This window comes from Danio rerio, chromosome 4 (genome assembly GCF_049306965.1).
Source record: "Danio rerio strain Tuebingen ecotype United States chromosome 4, GRCz12tu, whole genome shotgun sequence".
Classification (NCBI taxonomy): Eukaryota; Metazoa; Chordata; class Actinopteri; order Cypriniformes; family Danionidae; genus Danio; species Danio rerio.
In genome coordinates this window covers 4,468,405-4,490,026 of record NC_133179.1, presented here as the reverse complement: position 1 = coordinate 4,490,026, position 21,622 = coordinate 4,468,405, and the positions used below count along the sequence as shown (strand labels likewise).

At 37.7% G+C, this 21,622-nt stretch overlaps 3 protein-coding genes across 17 annotated transcripts in view; 2 read left to right on the top strand and 1 right to left on the bottom strand.

Annotated features, from left to right (window-relative positions):
• asb15b (ankyrin repeat and SOCS box containing 15b) overlaps window positions 1–11,831 on the top strand; it is a 33,050-nt gene extending 21,219 nt beyond the window's left edge. For 3 of the 10 annotated variants that reach the window (XM_073946644.1, XM_073946642.1, XM_073946643.1), the window contains 10 exons: window positions 2,106–2,240; window positions 2,388–2,542; window positions 4,223–4,278; window positions 4,366–4,497; window positions 5,163–5,321; window positions 6,483–6,728; window positions 7,209–7,380; window positions 8,685–9,246; window positions 10,658–10,811; window positions 10,886–11,831. In XM_073946644.1, coding sequence (XP_073802745.1) covers window positions 2,439–2,542; window positions 4,223–4,278; window positions 4,366–4,497; window positions 5,163–5,321; window positions 6,483–6,728; window positions 7,209–7,380; window positions 8,685–9,246; window positions 10,658–10,811; window positions 10,886–11,055 — 1,755 coding nt within the window. In that variant the 5' untranslated portion in view covers window positions 2,106–2,240; window positions 2,388–2,438 and the 3' untranslated portion in view covers window positions 11,056–11,831. Of the gene's footprint in view, window positions 1–2,105; window positions 2,306–2,387; window positions 2,543–4,222; window positions 4,279–4,365; window positions 4,498–5,162; window positions 5,322–6,482; window positions 6,729–7,208; window positions 7,381–8,684; window positions 9,247–10,657; window positions 10,812–10,885 lie in introns of those variants that run through there. The other 7 variants (XM_073946646.1, XM_073946640.1, XM_073946641.1 and 4 more) reach the window with 4 other exon arrangements.
• Window positions 11,832–12,223: 392 nt separating this feature from the next.
• Window positions 12,224–17,288, top strand: lmod2b (leiomodin 2 (cardiac) b). Its single transcript, XM_005164493.6, has 3 exons — window positions 12,224–12,606; window positions 13,219–14,604; window positions 15,821–17,288. Exons 1-3 carry the CDS (start codon window positions 12,229–12,231, stop codon window positions 15,845–15,847), a joined length of 1,791 nt encoding a protein of 596 aa, XP_005164550.1. The 5' UTR covers window positions 12,224–12,228; the 3' UTR covers window positions 15,848–17,288.
• Window positions 17,289–20,075: 2,787 nt separating this feature from the next.
• The window catches only part of waslb (WASP like actin nucleation promoting factor b), a 75,581-nt gene continuing 74,034 nt past the window's right edge, over window positions 20,076–21,622 (bottom strand). For all 6 annotated transcript variants that reach the window (XM_073945809.1, XM_021474971.3, XM_073945807.1 and 3 more), the window contains 1 exon segment: window positions 20,076–21,134. In XM_073945809.1, the coding sequence (XP_073801910.1) occupies window positions 21,073–21,134 (62 nt within the window). In that variant the 3' untranslated portion in view covers window positions 20,076–21,072.

Below are 21,622 nucleotides of genomic sequence, written 5' to 3'. Positions count from 1 at the left end.
ATCAATTAACGCTTAGTTAGGGTTTTTAGGTGTTTTGTGCTTTTTATCGATGTACAAACCAATGAAAACAGTTGAAACAAACAAGAACCTTGATATATCTCGAACCAAGATCTTTTGGATGAAAGGCAAACTCTCAGACCACAGAGCTATGAAGTCTGTAGTTATTTGGGTTGTTGTGCTTTTTATTGATGTACAAACCAACAAGAACAGTTAAAAGTACACCTAGAACCCAGATCATTCTTGAACCTGGACCTTCTGCATGATAGGCAAACTCACAGCACACTGAGCTATCGAGTCTGTGACATAAGCTCTCATTATTTGAAGTTTTGTGCCTCTTATCGTCGTTCAAACAGATGAAAATAAGAAAAGAAAACATGCCTACAATGCAGATTTTTCTCTAACTTGAATCTTCGGGCTGAAAGGCAAGCACACAGACATTAGTAAACTCATGATACACTGCTGAACATGTTAGTAAATGTGCACCAAACTAACAGACCGTTTTAGGCATTGTTCTCCACAATGGTAACACTCGGTCATTAAAATAAAACTCGCCCTCCTGTGGTCATTCTTGTGAATTACACTGCTGGATATTATTGATCAAGTCTAATCAACTTACACATATTTCACCCGTCTTTGCCAGAGATGGGTTGCGGCTGGAAGGGCATCCGCTGCGTAAAAACGTGCTGGATAAGTTGGCAATTCATTCTGCTGTGGCGACCCTGGATTAAAAAAGGGACTAAGCCGACAAGAAAATGAATGAATGAATGACTATTTTGCCCTCCTGTGGTCATTATTGTGAATTACACAACTTTATATTATTGATCTAATAAACAAACATATTTCGCCCTCCTGTGGTCATTATTGTGAATTACACAACTTTATATTATTTATCTAATAAACTTAAACATATTTCGCCCTCCTGTGGTCATTATTGTAAACGAATTTATGTGTCACCCTCTTGTGGTGAATGTTGTGAATTACAACACTGCAAATAAAGTCAAATCCTTTTTTTATTTTTTTATTTTTTATTTGATTTCATTTTCAATTGGGTTTCCTTTCACTTTAATATTCATTTATAAAATTCTGCAATACATTTTTTACAATATAAACTCACACCAGGACTATGTATTTTAAGGAAAACCATGAAATGCATCTTTAATTCTTTCTCAAATTCCACCTTGTCACCACAAGAACACCAGCTCACAATCACTCAATTTGAGAAGCTGTAATGTACAAAGCCTCGTTTCCATCTGTATGGTTTAGGAAAGGGTTCGAATCTCGGCTCGACATAAAAAAGAAATTCATTATAAAAATATACATATATATTAAAAAAATAAATGACCATTTTAACTATACTTAAACAGAAGTATATTCTTTCAATCAAAATAATAACTATTACATTATTAATTTACCACTCTCAATCTTATTTTAAACGTGATGTGCCCTCCTGTGGTCATTATTGTAAATTACACTGCTGGATATTATTGATCAAGTCTAATAAACTTAAACATTTCGCCCTCCTGTGGTCATAACTGTGAATTACACAACGGGAGATTGAGCAAGTCTAATAAATTGAACATATTTTGCCCTCCTGTGGTCACTATTGTGAATTACACAACTGGATATTATTAATCAAATATAATAAACTTAAACATATTTCGCCCTCCTGTGGTCATTATTGTGAACTACACTGCTGGATATTATTGATCAAGTATAGTAAACTTAAAACACTCCCCTGTGGTGAATGTTATGAGTTACAGTACTGCAGATATAATCAAATAAGCTTAGTAATATTCATTTATGCAATCTTGCAATACAATTTTACAATATAAACTTATACCAGGCCTATGTATTTAAAAAACACACACACAAGAAGCACTCAATGTCACATAAAATGGCATTTAAAGTCACATTGGTAGCATTTAACACTGAATAAAGCACATAATCAGTTCTGCTGTGACCTTGCATGTAGGACATGGTGTAAAATCAGCAACAATTACAGAGGGCAGCTTTAATTTTTTTTTATAAATACAAACCGTTATAGCTTGTTAATTCAGATCCTGTGTTATTATACGGGTTTATTGTTGCTCATGTCTTCTTTCTAGGCTTCAAGACTGTAGGCCTACTACCTAAATGCAGTGTGTGTTTGTTGTTTTGGCTGCTACACGTGAGGGAACTCAAAACCTTTTGCCTAGTCATGACAAAGTGACCCACATTCTCCAAGCGTCTGGAGAAAGCAGGTCAGGGCTAAATATATCCTTCAGGACATGCAAAACAAACTCAGTCTGTGTTCTGCAAGTGCCCGGTGCGAGACTTTTCTGCTTACCTGTTTTCAAAAAATCTTTAAGACAGAGTCACTGAAGTTATTTTGGTTTTCAAATCCACAGTGCACGGCTGAAGATCAGAGTTTTGTTTATGTGCACATCTACAGAAACACAATGGACTACATGGAGCAAATGGATGAAGATCAGCTCATTGAGTATGCTATTCAGATGAGCCTCCAGGATGCTTGCGGTTACTCTGTGTTCAGTGAACCACTAAGGTACGCACAAAGATTTTCCATGCTCAGTATTTTATAGATAATAAGTTAAGTATGTAAAGTATGATCATACATGACTTTATTAAAATCAAAATGTTTGTAGCTTTACTAAATCTGAAATTAATAACAAAAACCAGTGCAAATAAAATAAACCATAATTTAAAAGATGAGTAAAACAATATTTGTGAACCGGTGAATCTTTAACTGAAGACTAGATCTGACTGGATCATTAAAATCAATCAATTGGTCACTAAAGACTCACTCTGACTGGATCATTTGACTTAATGAATCCTTAACTAAAGACTCACTCTGACTTGATCATTTGACTTAATGAATCCTTAACTAAAGACTCACTCTGACTGGATCATTTGACTTAATGAATCCTTAACTAAAGACTCACTCTGACTGGATCATTTGACTTAATGAATCCTTAACTAAAGACTCACTCTGACTGGATCATTTCACTCAATGAATCCTTAACTAAAGACTCACTCTGACTAGATCATTTGACTCAATGAATCCTTAACTAAAGACTCACTCTGACTGGATCATTTGACTTAATGAATCCTTAACAAAAGACTCACTCTGACTGGATCATTTGACTTAACGAATCCTTAACTAAAGACTCACTCTGACTGGATCATTTGAATTAGTGAATCATTAACTAAAGACTCATTTGATCCAAGGATCATTTGAATTAGTGAATCTTTAACTGAAGACTCACTCTGACCTAATCATTTGAAATTAGTGAATCTTTAACTAAAGACTCACTCTGACTGGATCATGAAAATCAGTGAATTGTTTACTAAAGATTTAATCTGATTGACTCTTTTGAATCTGTGACTGTTTATGAATCTTTAACTAAAAACTCAACCTGACTGGATCATTAAAATCAATCAATTGTCAACTAAAGACTCACTCTGACTGGATCATTTGAATTAGTGATTCATTAACTAAAGACTCATTTGATTTCATTTGACCTCATTTAATCAAATGATCATTTGAAACAGTGAATATTTAACTAAAGACTCACTCTGACTCAATCATTTGAAATGAGTGAATCTTTAACTTAAGACTCACTCTGACTGGATCATTAAAATCAGTTAATTGTCAACTAAAGACTCATTCTGGCTGGATCATTTCAATCAGTGAATCTTTAACTGAAGACTCACTCTGCCTGTATCATTAAAATAAATGTATTGTTAACTAAAGACTCAATTTGATTGACTCGTTTGAATCAGTGAATCTTTCTTTGAAAAATCACTCTGCCCAGACCGTTTGAATCAGTGCATCATTAGCTAAAGACTCACTCTGACTGACTCTTTTGAATCAGTGAATCCCCCCTGAAAACTCGCTTTGCCTCGATGGTTTGAATCAGTGAATCCTTAACAAAAGACTCGCTCAGACTGACTCTTTTGAATCAGCAAATTTTTCCGTGAAAACTCACTGCCTGCGTTTGAAACCACATATTTCATAGTACACTAAAATCAGTATGCAAGCCGAGTAGTATGTCCGAATTCATCAGTATGCGAGAAGTACCCGGATGACTTACTACTTCTGGCGAGATTCTGAAGTGGATAGATTAATAAAACTGGTTAACATTGAATATCTGCAGCTATACCTAAAAAATTTAAGTCATTACTTTGCTCCACTGTTCACATATACCACTTTCCCTTCATGCAGTGCTTTGGAAACAGCCAGTGATGAAAACCTGAAGATTTTATCTGCTATAGATCAAGGTATACTTCAAATACATGTGTGCATGATTAAATATCACATGTCAGATATTTGATACCGATGACTGCATATTGTGTGATATCTTCCAGGAGACACGTTTGCTTTAAGGAAAATGCACAAATGCAGTGAAGCCTATAAGGAAAGAGACAGCAGAGGTTTGCTGCCGATGCACAGAGCGTGTGTTCAGCCTGATTCCTGTGTGCTGGATATTGTGCTACTGGGTGAGCAGACAACATATATTTCATATGCATTCGACAGTATACAGTTGAAGTCAGTATTATTAGCTCTCCTGAATTATTAGCACACCCCCCCCCCTGATAATCACCCCCCCCCCCCATTTCTGTTTAACAAATAAAATATTTCTCCAATACATTTCTGAACAAAATAGTTTTAATAACTCACTGATTTATTTTATCTTTGCCATGATAACAGCACATATTATTTGACTAGATATTTTACATACTAGTATTCAACTTAAAGTGACATTTAAAGGCTTAACTGGGTTAGTTAGGCAAGTTAGGGTAATTAGGTTTGTTTTGAAGACAATAAAAAAAATAGCTTAAAGGGGCTTATAAAATTGACAAAAAATGGCTTTTAAAAAATTAAAAACTGGTTTTATTCTAGCAGAAATAAAACAAATAAGACTTTCTCCAGAAGAAAATATATTATAGGAAATACTGTAAAAAAATTCTTGCTCTGTTAAACATCATTTGGGAAATATTTGGAAAAAAAAATAAAAACTATATATATATATATATATATATATATATATATATATATATATATATATATATATATATATATATATATATTAACTGGAGGGCAAATCATTTTGCCTTCAACTATATTTCATAAACATTATATGTACTGCTTTTTTCCTGAACAGCGTGCTATGATCTGACTATGGAGGAGACGACATCTGATGGAGAAACGCCTCTGACTTTAGCTTGTCAGTCTGGACATGTGGAGAACGTGAAGGTTCTTCTCCAACATGGAGCATCTCCACACAACATGAACAGCAAGAATGAGACGCCACTTCTGCTGGGTATTACAACAGAACAACATGATAGAGCCATTGAAGACACTTGCAAAAACAAGCTGTTTAGGCTGATATCACACAGATATTATAATGACAATTTCACTTTCGCATGTGTGCTGTTTTAAAATATAAATCATAAAAGGAAAAAGGAAATACTGAATAAAATTAAGTACAATATGGATCACAATAATCTATTCTGTTTTAATAAAAAAACAAAGTATTTAAATGACAAAATTAGCAACCACAAATTGGACAAATGTGTTTTGTGAGTGCAAAATGATCTACCTGTCAAATTAAATTGGATTTTTATTATAATTTAAATTCATTCAAATATATATTTTTTTAATTTATAAATATTTAATAAATATTATCATTATTTTATTTTATATCATATAGTTTTATTATATGTCATAAGCTTCTACAAATTACAGTATAAAGTAAACTCAAACTTTACATATAAATATAAACTTTATTTACAATAAATAACTATTGAAATTAAATAACTGTAATTTTTTAAATATAATTCACAGACAGAAAATAAATAAATAAATAAATAAATAAATATATATATATATATATATATATATATATATATATATATATATATATATATATATATATAAAATACACACACACACACACACACACACACAAGCTCAAAAATACCTTTTGAGTATACAATTCTACATTTCTGACTTTAATTCAACCAGCAAGTTCTTTTTTAACCGTCTAAAAGTTACCAAAGGTTTAGCTGCAAAAACCACGGCTCACTTTGTCTCCTTAACCAGTCACCTACCTAAAACTTATTTAAGGCAGACCAGCCCTCTAGCATTGTTCTTCTCGTTCTTTCGAATCCACCCTCCCTTCTCTAATTCCTTGCTTCCCATTAACAATCCTATAACCCTCTCTTTACTCCCAGGTTGAATCAGGGGGTCCAATCACTCTACCAAAACATTACAGAGATGGTAACCCCTCTGGGCATCATTGTAGGATGCACGATCAACCTACCTACCTGTTAACTGTTTATCCTCTTGCTTCCATTACTCTTCATCCCACTGTTCTCTTATCATCCCCTTCATCCATTAAATAAAATCTAGTTCAAAGTCTGGCGTGGTCTATGCCGGTGAAATTGGGCAATAAATTCTTACTCTGCATTTCCCTTTGCAGCTGTGAGGAAGGACTCCTATGATATGGTTTACGCACTGATAATGGGAGGCGCCTCTGTGGAGCAGGTGTGTCTGAGGAAATGGACGGCCACTCATGAGGCGGCTAAAGTGGGCTGTGTGGACATCCTGATGCTGCTGCTGAGACACGGCGGGAAGGTGATGGGCAGAGATGGCCATGGAGTTACACCACTGGGCATCGCAGCTGAATACGGCCATCCGCAAATACTGACCGTCCTCATTCAACATGGTCAGTCAGATGCATGCAAAGTCCGACAACAACTCAACTCTGCGTTAGTATTGTTACCAATGTTTTTAATTAAATAAATAATGTGTTACCTTTAGGTCAGGGTGGCAATAATGCAACCGAGATTAACAAAAATACCCCACAAATTCCACATAAGAAGGGCAAAAAAAAGCTCAATTAATGCACAAAACTTGAAACATGAAAATGAAGAGTGATTACTTACACCGTTGCATTCAGATCTTTGCATATAGGGCTTATTGTGGGACATATAAGTGCTGGAGTGTACACATGAAGGAGACTTGCTCCCTTTGTCAAAACTGATTGTTCTTTCTGAACTTCCCTCATCCATTTGACAAGGGGCAGGGATTCTCCTGAGGGGAAGTGCTTGGGGAAGGAAAGTTAGTGAGTGCACGTCTAAAAGTGGAGTGGGAAGCCGTTATAGTACACTCAAAATCAATTCCTCTTTCTTTCCCTCACCTATAGGGGGCGACGTCTCTGCACAAGCTACAAACGGAGACAGTGTTTTATACGACGCCGCAGGTTGTGGAAACCTGGACTGTATTTGTCTCCTCCTACAACATGGTGCCAATCCCAACGTAGCCAGTCTTGCCTATCAACTTCCAATTCACCGAGCCGCCTATGAAGGGCACTACCTGTGAGAGCACACTAGGGATGCATTCCAGTCCAATTTTTTTATGTCCTGCACTTGCTAACTTCCCTTTGTCTCATTCCCTCAGATTCCCTACGTCTTTGATTATGTTACACAACTGTTTACTACTGATAGTACATCTGGATGGATTTCAATGGAGTGTCCTAAAGCGGGTCCTGGAGGGCCGGTGTCCTGCATATTTTAGCTCCAACTTCCTTCAACACACCTGCAAGGATGTTTCTAGAAAGCCTATAAGAGCTTGGTTAGCTAGCCCAGGTGTGTCTGATTGGGGTTGGAACTAAACTTTGCAGGACACCGGCCCTCCACGACCGAGCTTGGACATGCCCGCCCTAAAGCTCTGAGCACTTGAGAACTACACTGTTGTGAGGTTACAACCATATTGCATTCTGGGACATATAGGTGATGGAGTGAACATATGAAGCAGACAAAAATCGAGGGTATATCTATGTAAGCTTCCCTCGTTCACTTCATGAAGCGGAATGCACTTCAAAATGGCGTTGGGGAATCCTCCTAAGGTACGGGGGGAAAGGAAGTTTGCAAGTGCACACCAAGGCTGCGTTCCACTCCATTTGCAATCATGGAATGTCCTTGCCTTTAGGGAATCCCCGCTGCCTCAATGTTGAACAAGAGAGGGATTAGGCTTTATATGTCTACTCCAACACTTACATGTCCCGGAATGCAATGCCATTGTCACACCACTACAGTATAGTTCCCTAGGGCTCAAGGGTTTAGGGCAGGGGTCACCAAACTTGTTCCTGGAGGGCCGGTGTCCTGCAGATTTGAGCTCCAACCCTTATCAAACACACCTGAACAAGCTAATCAAGGTCTTACTAGGTATACTTGAAACACCCAGGCAGGTGTGTTGAGGAAAGTTGAAGCTGAACCCTGCAGGGCACCGGACCTCCAGGAATGAGATTGGTGACCCCTGGTTTAGGGCATTCCATTTAAACCCATTTACATGTTCCACCCATAGTGAACACTTGTGGGATGTACTCAATGATGTACATCAATGATGTGATGGTGTATTTGGGATAAACCAAATCTCTAAACTATAAACACTGAGCTCATGATGGTTTTGGAAAACACACCATTCTATAGTACAGCAGATCTCAGTTCTGGTCCTCACGACCCCCAGCTCTGCACCTTTTGTATGTTTCTCTTACCGATTCAGAGGTTTGATTCATTTGACCATAATTGCATTAAAAATTGGACTGGAATGGAGCTATGATCAACCTTAACACACTTCCCAACCATATTACAAATCTTTGTGTCTCTTTTTAAACCTCCAGAGCTCTGAAGACATTAATTCCCATCACCACAAAAAGGGCCATCCGGCTTTCCGGGATGAGTCCGGTTCATTCTGCGGCAGACGGAGGTCAAGCACAGTGCCTCGAACTTCTCATTGAAAAAGGTTTTGATGTCAATCCAATACTGGGCTGTCATATTTCCGAAAACTATGGAGACATGAGGAAAACCCCGCTCTACTTTGCCGTCTGCAATGGAGACGTGACCTGCACAGAGATGCTTCTGAAAGCGGGAGCGAAGCCGGATTTGGACCCGCTGCGCTGCCTCCTGGTGGCGGTCAGAGCTGAGAAGTATGAGTTGGTGCGGCTGCTTCTTGCGCACGGTGCAGACGTCAACTGCATCTTTTCCGTCGTCAGTGACACTTTATTTCCTACAGCGCTGCAATACTGCTTCAAAGATGAGATGATGCTGCGCCTGCTCCTCAACAACGGATACCATGCAGAAAGCTGTTTCGAGTGTTACCATGACAACAGTGTAAAGACGTACACATGGTCAGAATTTCATAACCAGTCGTACCAAAACAAGAGCACTCCGGATAAAGTCACTGTAAGCATCACTATGCACTAAAATGTGCGTCTTATTCACTAACATCTTGGTTTATATTCATCAATGCAATTAGTCACTAGAGGAATGCAATAAATAATGCAACACAAGGTTACAGTTCAATCTTGGTAAAGTCAAAGTCAGCACTGTTTGGGGTCACAAAGCAGTTACTAGGTGAAGTTTACTTATTAACTAGTTTCAGATAATCATGTGCTTTTGATTGACCACAGCTGGACCCACATTAACTATCACATGGTTCTCCAATCATATATTGCTGTAAATAACCCTACCCACATAGCAAAATTTGTCTGGCTCAGATCTGGCCCACACAATCAGCTTTTGCTTGGCCCACATGCCACAGTGAATTACGTTACAAGGTTTGGCCAAGTCTGGCTTCCACACAAGGGGCAAACAGGAACCATATCTGGACCAAGTCTCAGTCAAGTTAATAACTGGGCCTGAACTGGGCCCGATATGTTGGTGAGTCACATCTGCAATGAGTTTGATAAACCCATGAAGTATTTCACTATAGGTGTGCTATGGACATTTTTTTTCCCCTAACATCTGGTCCAAATACTACATTTGGTATCTGGCCCATGTCTTGTGTGCTGCTTTGAAGATGGTGCTATGTCTGCAAAACCCAGGCCATGTTTGGCCCCGTTATGCCAGTGCCAAACGAACGCCTGCTGTGCCAAGCTTGTTTGGCATGCTGTCCCGGGAGAGAGTCCTGAGCTTATAAGATCCTCGAGCCCGGGGCTCCCTCCTGTTGCAAGGCGAGAGGGGAGTTTAGGCTCAGATTGAACTCAAGAACTCCCCTGCTGTAGTTGCTAATGAACAGATAGTGATTGCTCTTAAGGGATAGCTACCTACTAGGTGCATGCCTATGGTGCCGATTTGGATTAGTCAATTAACTTAAGTTGCATGTTTTTGAAGGGTGGGAAGATACCGGGGGGCGGGGGGGAAACCCACATGAGCATGGGGAGAACGTGTAAACTCTGCACAGAAACGTCGGCTGGCTTGGTATTGATTAGAATCAGAAACCTTCTTGTTGTGAAGCAACAGTGCTAACCACTGTGCCACCATGCCACCCATCTAGGAACGGAAGAGGAGTAGGGGTGGAAGGGGGGATTCTTCAAAACCAAGATGACTGTGACATGGAACTTAGGGTATTTATAGTGCCTTAGGAATCGTCTGATTGGTGAATGATAAACTAGATAATGCGGGGCCGGCCACAAGCAATCATAAGCAGGTCACCCTCTCGAAATTAGTTTAGAAATAAACTTCACTTGTTTAATTGTGATCCGTGCAGACAATACAAATGCACCACACATGATTTCCCAATTCTCCTAAATATTCCACATCTATATTTTTTGGGGCCTAATTGTGCACTCTGATCTCTGTGTGTTTTTTTTAGTTTTGTGAGTTTATTAGTGTGTCATGGATGGCACACTTGGCAGGGAGAGTGGTGCAAATACTCCTGGATTACGTGAGTCAAGCGCACATTTGCTCTAAACTGCAACGCATAATGGAAAGACAAGAGGAATGGCCTGACATCTGTGACATCCTCAGTAAGACACTTCTGTTTGCAATTCACATCTTTCAAATATATCGAATAATGATTTACATGTCTGTTTGGCACTAGGGAATCCTCGCTCTCTGAAACACCAGGCCAGACTGGTTATAAGAAGACATATGACACTGAAAAGACTGAATGACCCGGAGTTCATGAGCACTGTTCCTTTCCCCCCTGCATTGAAGAATTTCCTGCTCTACAAGGAATATGATGTTTATGGTCGAATGGGTGAATACTAGATACATTGATTTATATGAAGATTATTCCTATTTTATTATTTTTTTGTGGAAAAAATTACTACAGTGTTCATTTGTTCAATAAAGTGAAATTTTTTTTTATTAAGATCATATCTAGGCTATAAAGCAAAAATAAAATACATAATATAGAAATATTTCACAATAAAATAGTTTTTATAAAAATATTTATCAACTTTATATTTCTAATTATTTACTTTTGGGGGAGTCGGCAAGGATGGGAGGATCCCACAATACATACTTGTTTAAGTAATATAAAGACTTTGCAGAAGCTCGTGTTGCTAGAGACCCTTGTTATCTGAGCAACAACATTCCTGCACTGTCAACGCCAGTCGGCGACTCCAGAGATGCAACGGACATTATGTTCCTGTCATAAACACAGATCTAGCCCTTTGTGGTTGTTTGGATCCTATAAGTCAACAAATAGCTTATCTGACCATTCACACTCAGTCCAAATCTGATCATTACACACAGCCTGATCTGAAAGCGTACGGCCTTCAAAATCCATTCATATCTAAACCATATTAACCTTTAGCCTCTCTTCTCCCTTTTAAGCAAGGATGTATGGTGTCTGCTTTGACAAAAGCAATAATAAAGCAAAATTTAATCCCCACGATGACATCAAAAGCGAGACAAAACTGGTAAAAGGCAAAGAGAAAAGAGGATTTTTGAAAATCCTCACAATGGTTCAGGCTGATAACAGTTCCAGGGATAATCTGCCCCTCGCTATTAGCTTCTGACGTATAATACTTCAGCTCTAGGTGGTATTTTTGGCACATATGAAAACTAAAAGCGCTTAAAGCCTTTCTAGGTTGTCCGATTCTAAACAGCTAAAATGAACCAAAGATTCCCTTGATGTACCTTTAATGTTAAAGCAACTCCTTTTTGTATCTAAGTCTTTACCTTCTTGCTGCAACTTACTATTATAAGGATATGACCATCTCTCTCTAAGTCTATCTGCTTATTTTGGACATGAACAATGCAGTCAGCACTCATTGACAGGCCTCGCTGTGGCCATGTTGTGAGCTCACATGCTTTTTGCAGCTCTTTCTGATTGACTCCTGCCTCCCAAAAAAGCAACGGCATCATAGGCTGGGGCTTTGTACCACGTCTCTCTGATCCCGCTCTTAAGACCCCTCCAGCTGCCCACCACAGCAGATGAGCACTCACTCTCACTTGAACCACTCGAAGGATCCCAGAACGCTCAAAACATCTGATGCACCAACGCTGAGACAAAACCAAGACTACCAAGAGGCCATGAGTACATTCGGCTACCGTCGGGAACTCAGTAAGTACGAGGATTTGGATGAAGATGAGCTGTTGGCTTCACTCACAGCCGAGGAGCTCCAGGAGCTGGAGAAGGAGTTGGCTGATATTGACCCAGATGACAATCTCCCTATCGGATTGCGGCAAAGAGATCAGACCGCCAAGACTCCCACCGGTACATTCAGTAGGGAAGCTCTGATGAAATACTGGGAAAATGAGACGCGAAAACTGCTGGAGGAGGAAAGGATTGGATCTACAAGCCCAGGAGAGGTCAGTGCTAACAATCTTAAACACTTCCAATGGTGTCAGAAAAAAACAGTACCTTGATTGTTTTAAAAGATTGTCAATGGAAAGGTATGCTTTCAGTGGATACCTTTGTACTCAATACATTTGAGTAGTAGTATGTAGCCTACGCTTACAGACAAATACTGTTCTTGGAGGTCCACTATCATGCATATTATAACCGTTATATAATTAAACACACCTGAAACAACGAAGCAAGGTCTTACTGGCAATACAAGAAACTTTCAAACAGATGTGTTGAGGCAAGTTTGAATTCAGGTTTGTGGGACAGTGACCCCCCAAGACAGAGATTGGGGTTAGGGGTAAATAAAGTACTGTAGAAATGTGTCCGTTTAAGGGTCTGTGCTGTTATACCTTTATCGTTTATGGTTTGAAGTTAAGAAAAGCAGATGCTTTACGTGAGGATTTAAATTTCATCTATTGAATAGCTATTTATTCTGTAGAATTGCCACTTGCTAAAATATGTGATGTGTTTTAAAAGCAATACGAATTCAAAGTTAAATACACTTCTGAGGGTGTCACTAGATACACAAGGACCAATGCATGAACGTTTTCTAACATTGACCATATCAATTACAGAAAGACAAAGACAGCAGAGAAGAGGAGGAATGTGTTACAGAGAGTGACACTGAAGACTCTGGGGATGAAAAAGATGAGGTTGAAGAAAGTGAGAAAGACACAGAGAAATATAGAGAAGCTGAAGAAGACCGAGAAGAGGAAGAGGAAAGTGAAGCAGATGAACCAGTGACAGAGGAAGAGGAGGAAGAAGAAGAAGAGGAAGAAGATGACAAGGAAGAACAAGAAGAACAAAAAGAAATCGACAACCATCCTAAAATGGGACACTCAATGGAGTGTAACACTCAACCGCAGCATTGTTGGTCCTCAAATAGTCAATCCAATCAAAGGCAGATAGGTGAACCAAAAGCCCAGAGTCAGGAGCCTGGTCGCACTTCAGGAAACCCCACGGTGGCTGATGAGGTACTGGAAAAGGTCCTCAACAATGACCCAGAAACCACAGAGGTCAACCTCAACAACATTGACAACATCTCCCAAGACACTCTTATCCGATTTGCAGAAGCCTTACGCTCTAACGCACAGGTACGCGTCTTCAGCCTTGCCAACACTCATGCTGATGACCAGGTGGCTTTTGCCATTGCCAAGATGCTGAGAGAAAACCGAAACATCACAAACCTTAACATCGAGTCCAACTTTATCACAGGTAAAGGTATTCTGGCTCTGGTGCAAGCGATCACCCAAAACAATACTCTGACAGAAATGCGATTTCACAATCAAAGGCACATATGTGGAGGTCAGGTGGAGATGGAGATTGTAAAGTTACTAAGGGAAAATACCACGCTAATAAAGTTGGGCTACCAGTTCGACCTTCCAGGCCCACGTATAAGCATGACAACCCTTCTCACCCGCAATCAAGACCTCCAGAGACAGAAGAGAATGCAAGAGCTGCGTCTGCAGAATGGAGGTACAGCAACACCCACAAATCCAAGAACTGTTGCTCTTCAGAAGAGCACGAGCACTTCTTCTCCTCACAGCTCGCCTCGGAGTTCGCCATGGTCATCTCCAAAGCTACCACATGTTGACATGGCCAAGAAAAATGCTCCCCCTGCTCCTCCACCACCACCACCACCTCCACCACCTCCTCCTCCTCCACCCCCAAAAGCCTCCCTCTCAGAAAATAAACCTCCCTCCAGAATGATTGCTGAGGTGATCAAAAGGCAAGAGGAGACTTCCAAGAAACAGCAACATGGTCCCACCAAATCCAAATCCAAAAAGGGCAAAAAGAGGCCTCCAAATCAAACAGAGACGGACAGCATATTAAAGGAACTTAAGAACGCTTTGAGACCCATCAATGACAGAGAAAACTCCAGACCATCCACACCTCAGCGCTGTGCTCATGATGAACTCATGGCCGCCATCAGAGGCAGCAGCGTCAGAAATCTCAGAAGGGTGAGTATCACAAAATCTGTCAGGCTCTGTTCTGAAACAGTCAACTTTCTTGTCATCTAGTGACTTCTTGCTTGAAATGAAGTCTTAAATGACTTACTTGTAAATCTTAATAAAGACAGCGACCTATACATCTACCACACTGTTGATACACCACACCTATACATCTGAGAATCACTGTTGATTTCAATTAGGTTAGGATTAGTATGTTGCTAAGCTAATGCAAACAGTTAATATACATTGGGTACATATATTAATGGATCCAGTGGGATCAGATTCATGCGATGGTTTCTTTGAGGCTGGAAAAAAGATAGCTTATACTGTCTTTGTTTGGAACAGAGCCACAGATATTCCTGTCAATGTTTTTATGCTATTTAGATGGGGTTAAAGGCTAAATTAAATAAAAAAGCGTAATATCTATTTTGCTAGCGCGCATTGTACTTCCTAAGGTGAACAATTAATCCATGCCAATCAATAAAAAAGTTTGTTATAATGAAATAAGCTTTGCCACACTTCTAACCATTAGTTAAAACCTTTAAAAGATGAAAGGAGGAGCGCAAAAAAAAGGCCACCCCCTACTCAATATTTCATGTAATTTGGAAATACATCAACAAACTGAAATGTTCATATGTTTAAAACTAGAAATTTCCGGTTCATGTAGACTTTAAAAAGAGAAAGCAAAACCATGTGCAACTGAAAAGATGTTTGCATTGAGCAATTATGCCAAAGGTCTTGAATCTATCAAAGGTATGCAGTCTCTTTAAGCCCAGGGAACTTGTAAGATTTCATGGCATTCCTGTTGTTTTTGCCACACCTTTGTGTCACAAATCTTTATCGGATGTATTCTTTAAACACTTTAATCTCCATAACATTAGAATAGATGCAGATACAGAAAATAAAACTCAGCTAGATGTTCGATTCATTCGGTGCAGTGGAAAATTCAGCGTTACCCTCAGACAAGGGATCCTGACCTCAAAGATTCCTCACACTTAATGCTGCTATAAATAGAGGCCATCCCGATAAGGCCTTCTGGTGTTGTGGAAAATGAAAAAGAGTTCAAGTAGACTGAACTTACTAATAATAACTTTGTACAAGTAAACAAAACAAAAGCTAAATGCTATTTTGTGGCAGCATTTTAGCAAGGTCTGAATAATCTGATTCATAATAGCTGGTTGCACTATAGACAAATTGGAGGATCTGACCTTTTATTTCATTGCAGGTGGAGGTTCCTAAATATCTTCAGTAACCAGGCTGTAGGATCAAACAGCAAGGTGACACTCCTGGTTCAATACGACATCTGTGAATACCATGTGCTTTCCTCAGAATTACACCAAGGCTTAAAACAATTGATTAGAGCAGGTGTTTTGGGTTTTAAAGCCAATCATGTAAATGTGCACTGATCACAGCAAGTGCATGTTTTACATTTAAAGGTCCAGTGAAATTAATCCTGAGTAAGTTTTGAGGATATCTATGAGCTAGTGTGCCCTAAAACAGTGACGGAATGCACATTTAAAAGATGTAAACCTTGTATAAATATCCAATGATTGGACACTTCCGCCTAAATGCATAAACAATCCAAATCAACTCATACTTCAGTTTCTCATCAAATCTCGACCAATCAAATGCTCTATAGAAGGGAATCTCAAACTTGGTCCTGGAGATCTGATGTCCTGCAGATTTTAGCTCCAACTTTCCTCAACAAATCTGCAAGGGTGTTTCTAGAAAGCCTAGTATAGGGGTGCATAAACTCGGTTCGAGAGGGCTGATGGCCTGCAAAGTTTAGTTCCAACCCCAATTAGACACAGCTAATCAAGCTCTTACTAGGCCAGGGGTGTCCAAACTTAGTCCTGGAGGGCCGGCGACCTACAGATTTTAGCTCCAACACACCTACAAGAATGTTTCTAGAATGCCTAGTGAGAGCTTGATTAGCTAGCCCAGGAGTGTCTGATTGGGGTTGGAACTAAACTTTGCAGGACACCGGCCCTCCAGTCTGGACATCCCTGGCCTAGGCTCTCTAGAAACATCTTTGCAGGTGTGTTGAGGCAAGTTGGAGCTAAAATCTGCAGGACACCGGCTCTCCAGGACTGAGTTTAGACACACCTGGCCTAGTAAGAGCTTGATTAGCTAGCCCAGGTGTGTCTGATTGGGGTTGGAGCTAAAATCTGCAGGACACCAGACCTCCAGGACCAAGATTGAGAACTCCTGTTCGATAGTAACTGACATGCCCCATCCTCTTTAAAATGCTTCTCGTTTGATTAGCCTGAGCTCAAGCACTTTTACTGGCAAAGCTGTGATAAAAACGAAAAACTATTGGCTGTTTTAAATAAAGGGGAGGGGCTATTATTTATAGTAGCTCCTCCCCTTATTCAATATATCTCCTGCATTGTGTTTCTGTCGAGATTTGGTCAAATTTCGAATAAAAAAAAGCACATCACAGGACCTTTAGGCTTTCTGCATTGAGAATGACCTGGACATTTGCACTGTATTATAATTACTATTATTTAAATGATTACTAGAGCTAATAGTGTTGAGAGTTTCTGCTGTTGTTGTGGTTGTACTTTGTCATTTTTAAATGTAAAACCAACTTTGCCTTGTTAATGTTTTCAAACATCATCCATATCTGTAAAAATGTAAATATATGACTTGATTTTAAAGACTAAATGTCATTAAATGGCATCATTTCTGCATCTCGACGCGTGTTATTGTAACTTACCAAACCATTGCAAAGATCGGAAGATTATTCCATACAAAGAAAAAGAGTATTAGTTGTATGAATATCACAGTCTCCTAATCCGGACCCTGTATGCATGTTTATTTTGGAAGCGCTCACTGGGACCAAATTCACTCTGCAGCTGTTGACTTTGAATGGACAAATGTTTTTAGCATCAGCAAAGCTCGTGTTCAGGCAAAGAGCTCGGATCTGACATGCAAACACTTTCCCATGACGAAGGTTATATTGTAATAGTTTTAACAAAAGCATATCCCAGCACACAATAGACTTATTAAGCCAGAAAGTTGGGGTGGAGGGATGAAATCTACTAAGCAGGTTCTGATGGAAGTGGAATTAAAACTTGTCCTTAAACAATTCCATCCAGATTCAATCTCCCACTTGAATCAGCAAGTAATGATTTAACTCATTGTGGGATAAAATAATATTGTTTTGCACGACACTAATACGTTTCCATTCTTAATGTCGGTCTAAATTTAGCACTCTAAAAGCAGAACACAATGTCTAATGCAATCAGCTGGCTGGCTAAACTCCAGTAATGCCACATCAGACTGGGCTGGGTTTTAAAAATAATCATAACATTACAGTATTTTTGTACCTTGAATCACGGTCTGGATTAACAGCACAAAAACACAGCACAAATTCACCATGAGGCAAAATTGCTCTTTCACATTTCAAGTAAACTACTGTATTAGTATTGGGAGATTGAATTGGTATGTAAATCCTCCCCCACCCTCCCATTTTCTGGCTTAATAAATCTATTAGGTTGTTACGACTGACGTGAAATATAAAATTGAATGAGGAAATATCAGTTTACAGGATTATATTTCAATCTGCACACATTGTATAAGTTTATTTCTTTTGTCCAGCATGTAAATGACTGTCTTTACGGTTGGATGAAGGCAGTGAAGGATCAGCATGTTGACGACGGAGCATTCATTCGGTCATGTAGCTGTAAAAGAGAAACAGAAAACACCACCAAACCAGGACACGCCATGCTTTACTGACCTCTACAGACACTTTGGGTTCAGTCTCTTCTTAGTGGGACAATGAACAGAGTCACAGAACAGCTCAGCAGCTTGCAGTTAATAAAAAACTTAGTTCAGCTCCCAGTTACTGAGAGGAATGTTCTCCAATTTTGATCAGTGTTTTTTTTTTTGTGTGTGTGTGCAAATTTCTGATGACATTTTTATACTGTACTGATGACGCTGAAAATCTGAAAGAATAAATAAATACAATTTAATTTTACTCCTGCAAGGATAATTTCAAATAGGAAATCAAAAGTGGCCTTGACATTTAGGAAAATGTAATAAAGTATACATAAAAATAATAATAATAAAAAAGTTATATTTATTAATTTCTTTAGAAAAAAAAGTCACTTATTTTAGGTTGGCTAGGATAAAAAGCAGGCTTTAAAATATACTTTATTTTATTTAGAAAATTGAATATACATTATAAAACTTGCATTGTTTCCTAGCCAAACAAAAATAATTAAGGCTTTTTTTCAGAAAAAATAAATATATAACAGGTAATTGTGTTCACATTTTCTTGCTCCATTTAACATCACTTTGAAAATATTAGAAAAATATAATATTAAAATAAATATAAAAATACAATTGCATAGCATATTACATACAATTTTAAACTGGAGGTTATTGATAACCATCTAAAATATTCTGAAGTTTTTGGTAAAATTTAAGTATTTGACAAAACAATTATTTTGGTTGTAAAAACATGCAGGCTTTTAAAGATAAAGGGTGATTCAAAAAGAATACCACAACTTTGAAAATGTGTATTTAAATCAAAGAAACATGATGATATCAGCACTCCTAGTGACCAAATGAGCAGCCAAATTAAACTTTAGAGCTTCCTTAAATCGACAACAGAAAGAGCTCGGCTCTGCTTTTCTTCTTTGCAGAGTTCTTGATTTTTAAAGTTGTGGTATTCTTTTTGAATCCCCCTGTATATTACTACATTTAGAAAATTGTAATAAAAAAATTTAAAAACCCTGCACTTTCCTCCAAGCCAAACTAAAACAATTAGCACCTTTTCCCCAGAAAAAACATAAACATATAATATGACATTCTGTGTATATTTTCTTGCTCCATTTAACATCACGTCGAAAATATAACAGTAAAAAATTATTAAAAAAATATAAAAATAAAAAGTCACAGAAGAGGCTAATAATTTTATCTGTAAACTGTAAACTGTAAATTATATTGCATACAATTTTAAAGAGGTTGTTATTGATAACCATTTATAATAATCTCATTATGTAGTTTTTAAATAAATTTAAGTATTTGATGACAATTATTTCCTTAAAAAAATACAAATGTCCTTATGGTAGCAAATGTATATATATATATATATATATATATATATATATATATATATATATATATATATATATATATATATATATATATATATATATATATATATACATATATATATATATACATACATATATACATATACATATATATACATACATATATACATATACATACATACATATATATATATATACATATATATATATATATATATATATATATATATATATATATATATATATATATATATATATATATACATATATATACATATATATACATACATAAAATGTGTCCCTTAAAAAGTTAATCTCTGACATATTATAAACCACCTGCACTTAAAACCACATTTCAATGTAAAATCACATTCTCTCTATACATCAAATAAATAAAACGACCAAATACATACATTTTCTGTAAATATTAACATTTATTTAGTGTACAATTTTAATAATTCTTTTTCAACCTCATTTCAAAGGTTTCAAGTCTCAATGCAAAGCAACCCTGCTTGAACGAAGAATGAAAAACCGGAAAGGATATTTGTATTTGCTCGATAGTACTGTTAAAAACTGTGGAACTCTGAAACCATAAAGTGTGCCAGAGCCTTTCTTTCGATTAGTACAGCGTCACAGTGCATTATTAGTAAAACATTGAGAACGTACAACCGTCCGCTATTTTTTATTTATATATATTTTTTAAATGGCACACATGAACCCTTATCAAACCAACAGGAATAAAAAAACATGCCCATGAGATTTGTTGTAATGCCAGTAAAAATCAAAACTACCATGTGCAAACAGGATATTTCCATTAACTGTAGTGTTTCTCACATCTAATATAGTAGCTATAGCACACAAAGTGTAAACATAACCGCCGTATTGTGCTGTATTCCCACTTTTTTTCTTTTCTGATTCGTGCAAAAATATAAACGACTCGATTTTACAAATTTGCAATGGAGCTAAATATGTTTGTTTTTTAAATTTGTTAAGAAAATAACGGCGCTAAACTATGTTCTGAATAAGAAAAGGAAGAGGAAAAAGTATGAAAATATAGTGTTCTTGCTTTGAGTCACAATATCGACATTTAAGTCTTGTTCCTTAGAGTCGTTCTCCCTTTAACGAATGACAAACAAACAAACAAACAAAATCCCGAAACATTCAACTCTACCAATCAAGAAAACTTGATGTAAAATTGCACGTTAATCGAGGAGAGGAAAAAAAATACATGATACATGACAAATTTTTACAGATTAAATGAGGTATTGCACAGATTAATACAAAAAAAAAGCTTGAAGGCAACAAAAATGTACAGCAAATCGGTCGTCCATTTACATTACAATTTTAAAAGATTTCGAAAAGACGAGAGCCATTGTAGTGTCTTAGTTCTTTTGGTCAGCCTTGGTCATCGTCAGTCTTCCCAATCTTCGTCATCCTCAAAATCATCAACGTCATCATCATCGTCGTCGTCATCTATGAAACCATGGATTGAGTGTTAACGTTAACCTAATAATAAGGTCTTAAGGGGAGCTATTATGCAAAAATCGCTTTTATAAGGGGTTTAAACACGGTTGTGTGTGCATTTAAGCAGCTTCTAATGGTAAACGTATTAATTTTATTTGTTATGATAAGACTTGATAAAATCAGTCTGCAGAAACACTTTGATTAACATTCTCCATTTGTACGTGTCATCAGAGGGGGAAAACCCCGCCCACTAGTGACCATCTCTCCCTCATTAGCATAGGACGCAAGTCTTGTTTTTATATCTGCCACTATGCTGACATACAGGCAATTCTAGCTCCGCCCCCTTTAGAAAAGAGCACAATCTCATTTGAATTTAAAGCGACAGTTACCAAAAGGGCACAATTTTAATCGAAGCCTAAAAGGGTCAGATTCAACAAGTGAAAACACGTTATTTGTGTGGCTATTTTGAGCTGAAACTTCACAACTTCTAGGGATAT